Source organism: Drosophila sulfurigaster, chromosome 2R (genome assembly GCF_023558435.1).
Source record: "Drosophila sulfurigaster albostrigata strain 15112-1811.04 chromosome 2R, ASM2355843v2, whole genome shotgun sequence".
Taxonomy (NCBI): Eukaryota; Metazoa; Arthropoda; class Insecta; order Diptera; family Drosophilidae; genus Drosophila; species Drosophila sulfurigaster.
The window spans coordinates 10,633,017-10,645,091 of record NC_084882.1 but is presented as its reverse complement, the minus strand read 5'-3'; the positions used below and the strand labels follow the sequence as shown (position 1 = coordinate 10,645,091).

At 32.3% G+C, this 12,075-nt stretch overlaps 2 protein-coding genes and 1 long non-coding RNA gene across 9 annotated transcripts in view; 1 reads left to right on the top strand and 2 right to left on the bottom strand.

The window, feature by feature from the left end:
- The window catches only part of LOC133835497 (tyrosine-protein kinase JAK2-like), a 30,755-nt gene extending 25,257 nt beyond the window's left edge, over nucleotides 1–5,498 (bottom strand). For 2 of the 6 annotated variants that reach the window (XR_009893583.1, XM_062265460.1), the window contains exons 1-14: nucleotides 5,370–5,434; nucleotides 4,993–5,316; nucleotides 4,766–4,942; nucleotides 4,553–4,697; nucleotides 4,311–4,498; nucleotides 3,939–4,253; nucleotides 3,702–3,878; nucleotides 3,502–3,640; nucleotides 3,261–3,448; nucleotides 2,892–3,200; nucleotides 2,672–2,845; nucleotides 2,503–2,602; nucleotides 2,271–2,446; nucleotides 1,872–2,210 (exon numbers count right to left, since the gene is read on the bottom strand). Coding sequence is in view for 5 of the 6 variants with exons in the window: in XM_062265460.1 (XP_062121444.1) it covers nucleotides 1,872–2,210; nucleotides 2,271–2,446; nucleotides 2,503–2,602; nucleotides 2,672–2,845; nucleotides 2,892–3,200; nucleotides 3,261–3,448; nucleotides 3,502–3,640; nucleotides 3,702–3,878; nucleotides 3,939–4,253; nucleotides 4,311–4,498; nucleotides 4,553–4,697; nucleotides 4,766–4,942; nucleotides 4,993–5,316; nucleotides 5,370–5,420 (2,802 nt within the window). In the remaining variant the exon portion in view is untranslated. Of the gene's footprint in view, nucleotides 1–1,163; nucleotides 1,349–1,441; nucleotides 1,575–1,632; nucleotides 1,810–1,871; nucleotides 2,211–2,270; nucleotides 2,447–2,502; nucleotides 2,603–2,671; nucleotides 2,846–2,891; nucleotides 3,201–3,260; nucleotides 3,449–3,501; nucleotides 3,641–3,701; nucleotides 3,879–3,938; nucleotides 4,254–4,310; nucleotides 4,499–4,552; nucleotides 4,698–4,765; nucleotides 4,943–4,992; nucleotides 5,317–5,369 lie in introns of those variants that run through there. The other 4 variants (XM_062265457.1, XM_062265459.1, XM_062265458.1 and 1 more) reach the window with 4 other exon arrangements.
- LOC133835506 (uncharacterized) lies at nucleotides 439–5,560 on the top strand. Of its 2 annotated transcripts, XR_009893588.1 has the most exons (4): nucleotides 439–471; nucleotides 3,524–3,644; nucleotides 5,008–5,187; nucleotides 5,247–5,560. It is a non-coding gene; the product is annotated as an uncharacterized LOC133835506 (long non-coding RNA). The 2 variants fall into 2 exon arrangements; XR_009893587.1 differs by lacking the exons at nucleotides 439–471; nucleotides 3,524–3,644 and adding an exon at nucleotides 4,871–4,953.
- Nucleotides 5,561–9,221: 3,661 nt separating this feature from the next.
- On the bottom strand, nucleotides 9,222–10,823 carry LOC133838650 (transcription initiation factor TFIID subunit 6-like). The gene is made up of 3 exons (XM_062269820.1): nucleotides 10,006–10,823; nucleotides 9,780–9,949; nucleotides 9,222–9,720 (listed from the first exon to the last, which is right to left on the bottom strand). Exons 1-3 carry the CDS (start codon nucleotides 10,756–10,758, stop codon nucleotides 9,291–9,293), a joined length of 1,353 nt encoding a protein of 450 aa, XP_062125804.1. The 5' UTR covers nucleotides 10,759–10,823; the 3' UTR covers nucleotides 9,222–9,290.
- Nucleotides 10,824–12,075: the final 1,252 nt, after the last annotated feature.

Genomic DNA, 12,075 nt, shown 5'->3' with positions numbered 1-12,075 from the left:
GCGTAAATTTAAAGCTGGAGTTGCGAATTTTGGTATATACTATAATTGCTATAGTAGTTATCATTCCTGAAAATTTGGTTGCGAGCAGATAAAAATTGTGGAAGTTGTTAAAGAAATACTTTTGTATGGGCAAAAACGCCTACTTACTAGGGTCTTAGTTGCTTTGGCTGACAATCTGGTACATTGCGCCGTCATATTTTGAATGGTGTGCTGTATCGATATACCAAACATACCATTTGGTATATTTTAGTATTTTTAGTATTTTCGGTATATTTTGAAATAATACCGCAATATTTTGCCCCTATTAAAAATGGGTAGCGGGTATCTCACAGTCGAGCACACTCGACTGTAACTTTCTTACTTGTTGACATTAGCTTGACAACTACAATATATGTATGTATGTATGTATTTGGATTTATTATTGTTAGTATTATTGTTTGTCGAGCAAGTTACAGCATTGGCATTCATATTGTAAGCGAGTTTCAAAATCAATCTTGAATTCATATATCAGTTCATTAATCGCGAGGTATTGATTGCGCAAACTGAAAATCTGAAGCATAGATTGTCCTTAATTCATACAAATGAATCATGATTTTGACTTGAATTCAGTGTTGGTAATTTTGTGAATAAAAGTTGTAATCAACACTAATTGAAAATACAATGCCATAATTATGTAAAATAACATTTTATTTCAAAAATTAAAAAATAAGTATAAAGCTGTATTGAAGCAGTATTAACGCTTTAATAAAAATTTATGGCAGGATGATAAGTAGGCTTAGGCCTATATGGTATTTTTTTAATAAATTGCATATGTGTGGAAAGTTTAAAAGAATTCGCTCAAACAATATTTTTTCCAACATTATTTTTTAATTCAATGACATTTGCGATTGACTGGTTGTTTCATTAGTTTTTCAAAAATAATTTGGTCTTGTAGATAAAATTTGAATTAGATTTTACAGAAACCTCACATGTATCTGCTTTTCTACAATTATGTTAAAGTATTAGCGATATATAAAAAGTTATTATGCATTTGGTAAGCTGTCAAAAATATTATTTTGCAAACTAATCTGATTTTATGTGATAATTTCGTTTTCTAAACTTCCACGTTTTCTGAATCACCTAGTCTATTGATACTGTTCAACAAAACATTATATATACTACAATTTTTACGTTACAGCTCTTATTTTATTATCTTAAAGTTTTCCGGCAGTCAGATATGAAAGTAATGAGGAAAGTTCCATGATCGTTGGTCGATTTTCTGCATTTTGATCCCAGCACTTTTCAATTATTGGTTTGATAAGATAAGCATCGTTGCATGATTTTATATCATCTATATTCGGACGAGACCCTATAAGAGAATTAATATAAATGGGAAAAAATATAAAATCTTTCTACAAAGGTTACGAACATGTTTTTTATGGACTTTTGAGATTGGCCTTACCAGAAATAATAATTTTAGGCACGTCTGCTATTTCATAATCGTGAAATGGTACTTTCCTAGACATTACTTCCCAAAAAATAATGCCAAAGCTAAATACTAAACTTTTTTTAAAGTCAGAATTCTTACGTGCATCCTAAGATAATCAAATAATCGTTATTTTGTGAAATATTTAAATGGTTTTTTGAACTTACATGAATTTCTGGCGCTATATAAACAAACTGCACCATTTCTTGTTTATTAAACTTTGATACTTCTTTCGCTGATCCATAATCGAATACTTTTAAGGTACGAAAATCATCAAAAAGCATTAAGGTGTGTGGTTTAATAAACCGAAGAGTAATTCCTTGGCTCCATAAATATTGCACACCCTAAAGGAAATCACAGAAATGTAGTTAAAACATTTCAAAAATAATAAATATATTAATGATACCTTAGCACATTGCAACATCCAATTGATCTTTTCAACATAGGTTAGTTCGTTTTTCGTGCGATGTAGGAAATTATGGACTGATCCACACTCGGAGTACTCATAAAGTGAGAAGTAAATGGTGTTTTCTGGATCTTTGGAGACGCCGTATAATGTGCCAACATTTTCGTGATTCAATTGTTTTAAATTGTGAACCTTTTTCAGAACAAGCATTTCTGCTCTTCTTGAAACTTTCTCAGAGTTTGAAGTTTTATCTAGCAGTATTTTCGCAGAAACATCTTTCTCTTGACCTTCGGTTTTCCAAATTGCTTTGTAACTTACACCAAAGCCACCCCTCTCAAACTATAAATGGGAAAAATTAAGTAAATCGTTTGATGGAAATTTTCATCGAACTCTCCTTACCCTTTTTCCAAATTGTATGTCCTCAAAATTAATTAACGGATAAATTTTAAGGAGTACACATAGTTCTTTCATCGTCGGTCGTTTATCTGGATCTTGATCCCAGCACTTCATTATTATTGATTTTACGACATCAATATCCTCATGTTTCATCATTTCAATCAGATTTGGACGTTCACCTGGAGCATAAGAAAATAATGAGAAATCCTGGGTAGTTATTATTTGTTAATCTTACCATTCATTATGGTCGCCAAAGATTTTTTTCTAGACATTACTTCCCATGAAAGAAGGGCAAAGCTAAACACATCGCTTTTTGCTGTATATTTCCCATTGGTCTTTCATGTAAATAAATAAATCAATCGTATTAAATACTTATTTCCTTTCACATATTTACATATACTTACGCGAACCTCTGGAGCCCTATTATCTATCCCACTGAACTCCTTATTCATGGTAGCGAATTCCTTTACTCTACCATAGTCGCATATTTTCAATATCCGAAAATTATCGAAAAGTAGCAAGTTCTCTGTCTTAAGATCCTGATGCAGGATGTTTTTGCCATGCAAATATTCCATACCCTACAACAATCATTAGAAAGGAAAAAAAAAGGGGCATTTTACACACCTCGGCGCATTGCAATATCCAATCAAGGCCCATATAGAATGTAACTTCCTTGTCTGGACGATGCAATAAATTGCAGAGCGATCCGCAGTCTGCATATTCAACGAGCATCAAAATTCTATCTTCGCGATCAATAGAAAAACCATAAAGTTTGACAATATTCGCATGATGTAATTCTTTTAAATCGTAAATTTCTTTTTGGATGGCCTTTTGTTTTTGTGCATCTCGAATTATTTTTACAGTAATGTTTCGGACTTCATATTCTGTTTGCCAAGTTGATTTGAAGACAAGCCCATAGCTACCAGTTCCAATCTATAATAAACATATGAATTTAATTGGTGACTAATTTATTCTAAAAGTCTGTTTTCTCACATATGTGCCCAGTTTTAAGGCATTGTAGTTTACTTTAGTGGAAGCACGAGGATATTTGGGAAGAAGATTACACAATTCATTCATCGGCGGCCGATTACTTGGATCTTGGTCCCAACATTTTTTAATTATTGGCAATAAACTATCTGCATCTTTATACTCCTTCAAATAATCTATATCCGGACGTTCCCCTGCAGTAGAAAATAATTGAAAATAGCATTTAAATATTATTAACACCACATACCATTTATAATTTTATTTTGCAGAACCAATTTCTCCATGTCTTTAAATTCTTCAAATGGCTTCTTCCTGGACATTACTTCCCAGCAAATAATACCAAAGGTAAACACGTCACTCTTTTCTGTAAATTCGCCACTAGCATTCTATGTAAGTAAATAAAATATACAACTTCTTCTTAATCTTCTCGTATAAAAAGGCGCTTACACAAATTTCCGGAGCCATATAGCGAGCAATATTTTCCTGTGTCGTATTCATATCTGCAAAATCTCCCACTGCAGCATTATCACATATTTTTAATGTACGATATTCATCGAACAGATATAATTTCTGTGTTTTCAAATCTTTATGAATTCTATTTATTCTATGCAAGTACTCAATACCCTAGAATAAAGTTAGAATATCATTTATATTATATGTCATAAAAAAGAGCATTTTAAATACCTTCGCGCACTGGACTAACCAATCAATCCTCTCATTGTGTGTAATTTTAATATTCTTGTTATGCAAATATTTGTAGAGTGATCCACAATCCGCATACTCAAACAGTAACCAAATGCTATTGTCGTAATATTTAGAGACACCATATAATCTAACAATATTTTCATGATTCAACATTTTAACATTACGCATTTCTCTTAAGAAAGATATTGCGTTTTCCTCACTGTACTTTTGTATTATTTTCACAGCCATTTCTTTGATTTGGCCCTTTATTAGGCAAAATGCATTGTGGACAAAACCATAGCTTCCTCGTCCAATCTATAAATATCAGAATTATTACAAATTTACCTCTTTGGATTGCTTATTTTTTCTTACAAATTTGCCAAGTTCAATCTCCTCAACGTTTATGTAACTGTAAGCTAAAGGATACATAGGGAGAAGTTCACAAATCTCTTGCATAGTCGGCCGATTTTCTGGAACACGATCCCAACACTTTTCGATTATTGGCCTAACGCAATCAGAATCCTCAAAATTCATCGCATCCTCTATATTCGGACGACTTCCTAGAGTGGTGAAAACCTTAAATTTCATATAATTTTGGGATTAATTTTCCTTACCATCAATAATTTGATTTTGAATAGCCAATACATGCATATCTTCTGAGAGCATTTCGTAAAATGGCTTCTTCCTTGACATAACTTCCCAAAATATGATTCCAAAGCTAAACACATCACACTTTTCCTTGTATTTTCCATTTTCATTCTATTTAAGAAAAATAAAATAGAACAAATTATTTAAAAAGAAATAAAAAAAAAATGCGAGGCACTTACGCAAACTTCTGGTGCCATGTAACAAATAGTCCCAACTAATTCTGTATTCATTGTTACAAGTTCTTTGACTGTACCAAAATCGCATATTTTCAATGTGCGATACCCATTGAAAAGTAAGAGGTTGTGTGTTTTAAGATCCCGATGAACTATGTTTTTTTTATGCAAGTACTCTATACCCTACAAAGAATGTGAGTTCAGGAAAATATAAAGAACATTTAACATAATACCTTGGCACATTGTAGTATCCAATCAAGATTCCCGTTGAATGAAACTTCCAAGTTCTTGCGATGCAGTAAATCGTAGAGTGATCCGCAATCCGCATATTCAAACAGTAAGCAAATGTTATTCTTGGTGTTTATAGAGACTCCATATAACGTTATTATATTGGGATGGATACATTTTTGTAGATTCTGGATTTCTCGGTGAATATCTTTTTCGAAATTAATATTCTCGGTTTGTTTATCTTCAATTATTTTCACAGCAATTTGTCTCACTTCTAATTCAGTTTTCCACGATGCTTTGTGGACAACACCATAGCTACCTCTTCCAAGCTTTAAAGATTTGAAGCTGAAGTAATTATTTCAGAATGGCAATATTCTCTTACCTCTTCTTCCGATTGTATTTCGTTGAAATTTACAGTAACTAAATCGTTCATAATTTGATGTATAACTTTATGTTGATATATTGAAAATATATCAAAAAAAGATGTTATTATTGGTGTTGATAACTGGAATTTTACCTAAGTTAATAAGAAATTTCTGTGGATACTCAGCAATGCTGTGAATCTTAATCAATCAAGATTATTGCGGTTTCAACACAAATTTTTGACCCCAATAATAAATATCTGCAAGATTTAGTATAATATACATAATTAATTACATTTAAAACAATCGTTGTCTTAGCACTTATATTGACTCGATAATCCACAATATTTTTGATACCAAAGAAGATATATTTTGTAAAGTTAAAAAAAATACACTCATCGGACACTTAGCAAGTTCAGCAAAGCGTTATCGTATATACTATATATATATTTACAGAAACATATACCTAGTATTATTCGTATAAAAAGTCTTATATACATATATGTTATCACAAAATTACGAAATAAAAAGTCGTACCACAAAAAACAAAATTGCCTTTTAAATCGAAATCACAAATTTTAAAGAAGTAGTGAAACAAAAAATAAATATGTAAATGCCCCCGATAAGAATAATCGCGGATCAAATTTGGTATGATACGATCCAGAGAGGGGCAACCGACAGACTGATTGGGTTTGTGAAAACATACTGCGAACATTTCGAGCGAACCAACTCACGCTCTCAACAACGAGTTCGATCGAGTTGTGTGTGTTTATACATATGTATGTATGTATATTAAACATGTTGTTAAGCATTTCGATCATATATGTATGTTCATATGTGTGAAAGTTTATTTACGTTCCCTCACGTTTCCAAGCTAATCGATCACTTTTATGTTAAGTGGTTATAATAATTGTTTGGTTTAACTAGGTTTTTTTTTTAATCCAAAAAGAAAAATATTACTTTCAGCTTTCATACATATTAATCTAATAAAACATAAGTTTCTTATTCATATTCATATAAAATATGAAAATATAAAACAAAAATTTAGTTAAGTAAGTTGTGTGAGAAATTAAAAAAAATTAATAATAACAAACAATAAATAAATAATACATATATGGAACATGTTGGCCGCCCTTGTTGACTCAACATTGAGTGTGAGCGAATCTCTTAATATTCTCTCATGATTATGCATGCCATGCATATATAATTTTTATAAGATAAGATTTGTTCGAAGCAAAAAACGACTCATATACAATTAACACCCCAATAAAAAAAACGTTCAGAGCAAGCATACACTCATACATACATATATATGTATATATGTTCTTTCTTGGTTAAAAGTCACTCAGATGTTTGCAATTTTTATACCTGATACCCATAGGGTAGAAGGGTATTATAACTTTGTGCCGGCAGGAAATGTATGTCACAGATAGAAGGAGGCATCTCCGACCCTATAATGTATATATATTCTTGATCAGCATCAAGAACCGAGATGATCTAGCCATGTCCGTCTGTTTGTCCGTATGAAACACTGGATCTCAGTGTCAGACTATAAGAGATAGAGCTATAATTTTGGTATATACAATAATAGCTATAGAAATTGTGATTCCTGAAAATTTGTGCCGTCTATGGTATATTTTGAATATGGTACTATATAAATATACCAAATATACCAATTGGTATATTTTCAGTATTTTTGTAGTCTTTATATATATTGAAAATAATAACGCAATATTTTGCTTTTGTTCAAAATGTGTAGCGGGTACCTCACAGTCGAGCACACTCGACTTACTTGTTTGCTATTATGTTTATTCTGAGCGCGAAGAAGAAAGAGAGAAGAATAATAAAAATAATTTCACAATATTTTATTTCTTATGTTTTCTACTTTTGTTTTTGTAAAAACGAAAAAAGTTAGAAAATTTCGAATATTGCAAACTTTTCCATACAACTCCAACTCTTGATAATTTAACTAAAATAATGAGTAATTGCAAGAATAATTCACACAATGGAATTTTCAAACTTGCTTATATTTATCTTTGATAGATGTTTATAATATACATACGTACGTATACATATGTTTATATATTTTGTGACATTTTCAAATTATAAACAAATCACTGGCTGATGCGCAGAATTGCTTTGACACTTAGCAGAATTCTAAAGCAGAATTTAAAGCATTGAGAAAACCGAACCTTTTTGCTATCTTTAACTTATTATTAACTATTAAGTGTAACTAACATTAACTATTAGTGCTAATATACATTAAAATTATTAGCTTGATACTATTCGAAAACGTGGAATATAAAACACAACCACTACTGCATTTATATTATTTATTAAGTAGCTGAGTTCTAACCTTTGCTTTCGTCACAATCTACTCTCTTTTTTGTTCTTTTTTTTGTATTATTTTTAAATACTTTTATGAGTTTACAATTAATTTAAACCCAATATAAACTTTATGCAAGTGAATATCTGGACATTGAACTTTTTCGAATGTGCTACATTCCGATGAAAGGAAAAATAATTCATAATTTCAGCTCACCATAATACAGTGGGCGATTTGGTCTCGCTAGCAGCATTTAATTCAAATTTTGAAATTTAAAAAAGCGTTGATATTTTTTCACAAGTCAACAGATGCTTTGATTAGATCTATCAAAGCGTTTTAAAAGCTCTACGATCAACTGATCATCAGCTGTGAACGGTCAAACACACGATATGATTTTTCAAAGAACTCTAGAAAATTCTTCCTCGGAAATTTACAATTTTTATTAAAAGTTTTGCTTTTTATTATCTTCAAGGAATGTATGTATTACAAAAAAAATCAATGTTTGTGACCGGTCTATAAATGTGTAGCTCATAAAACGTAGTGGTAATTCAGTGTATTAACAACGAGTCCGGATTAGCGTACACCTGTCTTTCGTGGAGTCGAACTTACTGGATTCAAGTGGATTCAGTCTAACTCTTTTATTAGCCGAAAGTGTGAATCAGTGGCCTCCAAAATGTGTAATATGAACTGCTATTACCTGCTAGCCTTCAAACTATGGTACTTTTTAGGCAGAGTGTTAGTACCAAAAAGGGATCTTTTTTTAGTATTGCACTCAGAACTTCTGAGTCAGAAGTTATCCCATTTTTTTCCATCATTCCATCATTTTTTAGATAAAGTTTATATATGAAATTTGATAATTGAAGTTTAAAAAAAAAAAAGTAAAACAAAATTTTTTTTAACTTAAAAAAATCTATGACTTTTCTCTGATCAGTGAAAAAAGACCTTCTGAAGACATATATTTTAGTATAGAAGTTATTAATTAAATGCCGCTAGCGAGACCAAATCGCCCACTGTGCATAAGTGCGCAAATGGTTAATGGAATCAGTTAACAAATTTAAAAACAACAAAATTTGTACAAATTTTGCTAATTTATTTATAATTATGAATTGTTTTTGCTAAACATTTGTTTATTTTCCTATTAATGTTTACATTTGCTTACATTTTGTTAAATTTATTTATTTATTTAAAATCGTAAGTATGTCACACGCGTAAGTTTGAAGCTAGTTAGTTGTGATTTTTGGTACATACAAAATTAACTACATTCTTTATGATTTCTGAAAATTTGGTTGGGATAAAACGCTACTTACTATGGGTCTTAGTTGGTTTGGCTGACAATTTAATATACAAAATAAATATTTTGCATTCTATATTTATGAATATTAAATTTCTCTCTAAAACCTCAAAAATTTCTTTAGTGCTTTGATGTTAAGTTTTTCGTGATCAATAGTTAACAAGTACAACTGAATAAAATATATTGTAATTAAATATGAGAAGAAATGACAAATTTCACATAAAAAAATTTTTTTTTTAAAAATGTAACTTTTTCTATGTGAAGATGTTAAGATTTATTATATTATGTTTAATTTTTAGTTATTGAGAATAATTTTTTGGCATATTAATTCTGAATAGAATGGTTTTTTTCCAATACTTCTGCTCGAACTAAATCACAGACATCATCTTGCATGCGACTGAATATAACAGCCTGATATATCGATTTACCCACATATTTGTATTTCTCCTCATAATATAAGCGTTCATTGAAACCAACCTCAGGATAATCAGCCCTAGTTGCAAATTGATATTTCAAAATCGGAGCACACTCCATCGCGATGCGAAGCCGTATTTGGTTGGCAGCCATGCGTCGCAAGTCACTCTTCTCCAACGATTCGTCTTGCAGAAAGGGTTCAATACGATCCGAAATAAAGGCGATTCTTGGCGTCACATACTTATAGAAGACACACTTGCCGAATTTGCTAATGCCGACAATGCAGCCATAAATTGTTGTTAACGACGACATCGGCTTCTCCAATCCATTCAAGTATATTCTGAAATTGAAGTTGTTGTATATATATTTTGTCTTTGGTATTTTATTATCATTAATTACTTGAGAACTTTCTTCTCAATAGACTGCTCATCGCTGTCAAAGTGGAGAATAAAGTTCATTGTGAGACTGGCGGCAAATTCCCTTGTAGCCCAATGATCCTCAACTGAGGGAAAAGCAGAAATCTGATTGGCCACAACACAAGACACCACTCCCGGCAAAATGAGATGCATCTGAACAAGAGAGAGGGTATTAAACTTTCGTTACTTTATATATAAATAACACTCACATAGGGCTTTAGGTTGATATAGCGATTGCGCATCAAACCGTCGACCAAGCGCAACAAATGCGTCAAGATGATAAAGTTGTTTTCCTTGATATTAACCCGAATACCCTCGGAAATAAAGATGGCCAATTGGGACAGCACATGGTGTACCGCCGGATCGAGGCTCATAATCTTTAGAGCTGCGAGACGATCTTCTTCCGAGACACCCACTAGTTTCTCAGTGGTCTCTACATAAAACTTCTGTTGACCCCGCGATAGAGGATAACGACTGATGCTCTGCAGCATTACGATCTCCTCGCGGTTCCAACGCTTCCAGTCCGACTTCAATAACATTGGCTTGGGCAATTTGATAATTGGCATTGAAAGACCAACTTGGTTTCCCATTGACAGTAGACATTCTTCCATCCACATTTTGACTATATTCCGATCTTCGATCTCCTCGCAGTCGAAATCAATGTGTAGCATATAGAGGTTGCAGCCCATCTCGATTTGAGCCTGTTGCACGTGCTCTACGGTGAGTTGCGTGGCCCGAGTGTGCCTACAATATTTGACGGCTTCCACCATCAGTTTGTTCACATTCGAGCGTAATATATCGCCAAGCATTTGCAATGCTCGCTTATTCAAAGTCGTACCCAGATAGGTCTCGGCAATGGCATTCATCGACTGATCCGACAGTGTGGCAGCGAAATTCTTTTTCGTTTCCTCTGGGGTGGCAGTCCCTCGTAGCGTAAAATGTTGGCTAGGGTTTTTATGCATCGGTTGATACGAAACTCACGGTCGTGTTTCTTGGCATTCGACGAATCACTCCACACCGATGGGGCAAAAAAGTTTTTTAACTTTTCTTCCATGTTTTCCGCTTAATGTAAGATTAGAAACAAAGTAACAATCGCGATTAATCCCTATGAATTGGCTCAAATTGCCTTAGAAAGTTAGAAATGCTATAGAAATTAATCAGTTTTTAGTTTCCCATTTATTTATGACACCTCTTTCACAAATAAATGCGTCTTCGTTTTGCAACACTGCAATTAGAAATGTGTGTGACATCGCACTGGAGATGACATTATCTTAATATCTATCGACTGTTTTAGATATATAATATAGTGGTTGTAATAGTCGGCTGTCGATATATTACATAATCGTCTAAACGGAAATGGTGTCGGTCTTAGATAATAATTACGTAATCGTTTTAGAAGAATTTTGTAGATTGGCATTTCGCGCCATTATTTCGCAGAAAATTAAACTCTAAGGCCAAAGGAGAAAGGCTAGTGGTGCATTAAGAAGTATGTGAGGACCTTGAAAGGCTTGATAAGAAATATGGGATGTAGCTTGGAAAAAAGCCAAGTACAAATTACATCAAGTATTTAAGTTTGGGATTTCAGCTCCGTTCACAGAATCCATAGAATGAAACAAAAAAAAATTAAAAGGTAACTAAAAACTATGGGTAGGCAGTCATGTCGGCCACATGTCATGTGCAAATATGTACATATAACCAGCAACTTGGACTTTTACAGATATCGATTAATATCCAAACTTGCTCCCAGTTTTATGAACAGAATATAAAACCAAGTGTTGAACTATAGAGGTATTTCTATAGCCATGAGTAACACCTCGCATTTGACATCAAATATATTATTTATTGTTCAAAATATTATAATCTGGCAGTACAATTCTAATACAGCGGACCGATACGAACAAAATACAATAGAGTGATCGAAATTACAATGTTCAAACTGCAGTTTCTTAAAGTTTTTTTTTTTTGCGGCTACTGCTGAACCAATCACTAAGCATTCTTCTTTTTGTTATTTGGCAATAATTTTTGTAATCCCTCTAGACTAGTATTTTGTTCAATTCTGAGAGAGATGGTAAATAAATAGAATACAAACAAGTCAATAACAGCTTAACTTGCATTTGGTTTGTTATAATTGTAAAATTAAACCATATTCTAGTCGGGAGTAAATCTTGGAAATCATTGGTAAAGTTGGAAAAACAAGTGGTTAGCACATCTGCACTGAAGATGCGAACCAAAAGCATAAAAGCAAGAAAAACAAACTCTTTTAGAATTTAAAATAATTT

Coding starts and splice junctions, on each gene's coding strand:
- LOC133838650 (XM_062269820.1), bottom strand. CDS start 10,758: ATGCATAAAAACCCTAGCCAACATTTTACGCTACGAGGGACTGCCACC. Junction 9,950..10,005: donor ATATCAACCTAAAGCCCTAT/GTGAGTGTTATT, acceptor TCTCTTGTTCAG/ATGCATCTCATTTTGCCGGG. Junction 9,721..9,779: donor ATTGAGAAGAAAGTTCTCAA/GTAATTAATGAT, acceptor CTTCAATTTCAG/AATATACTTGAATGGATTGG.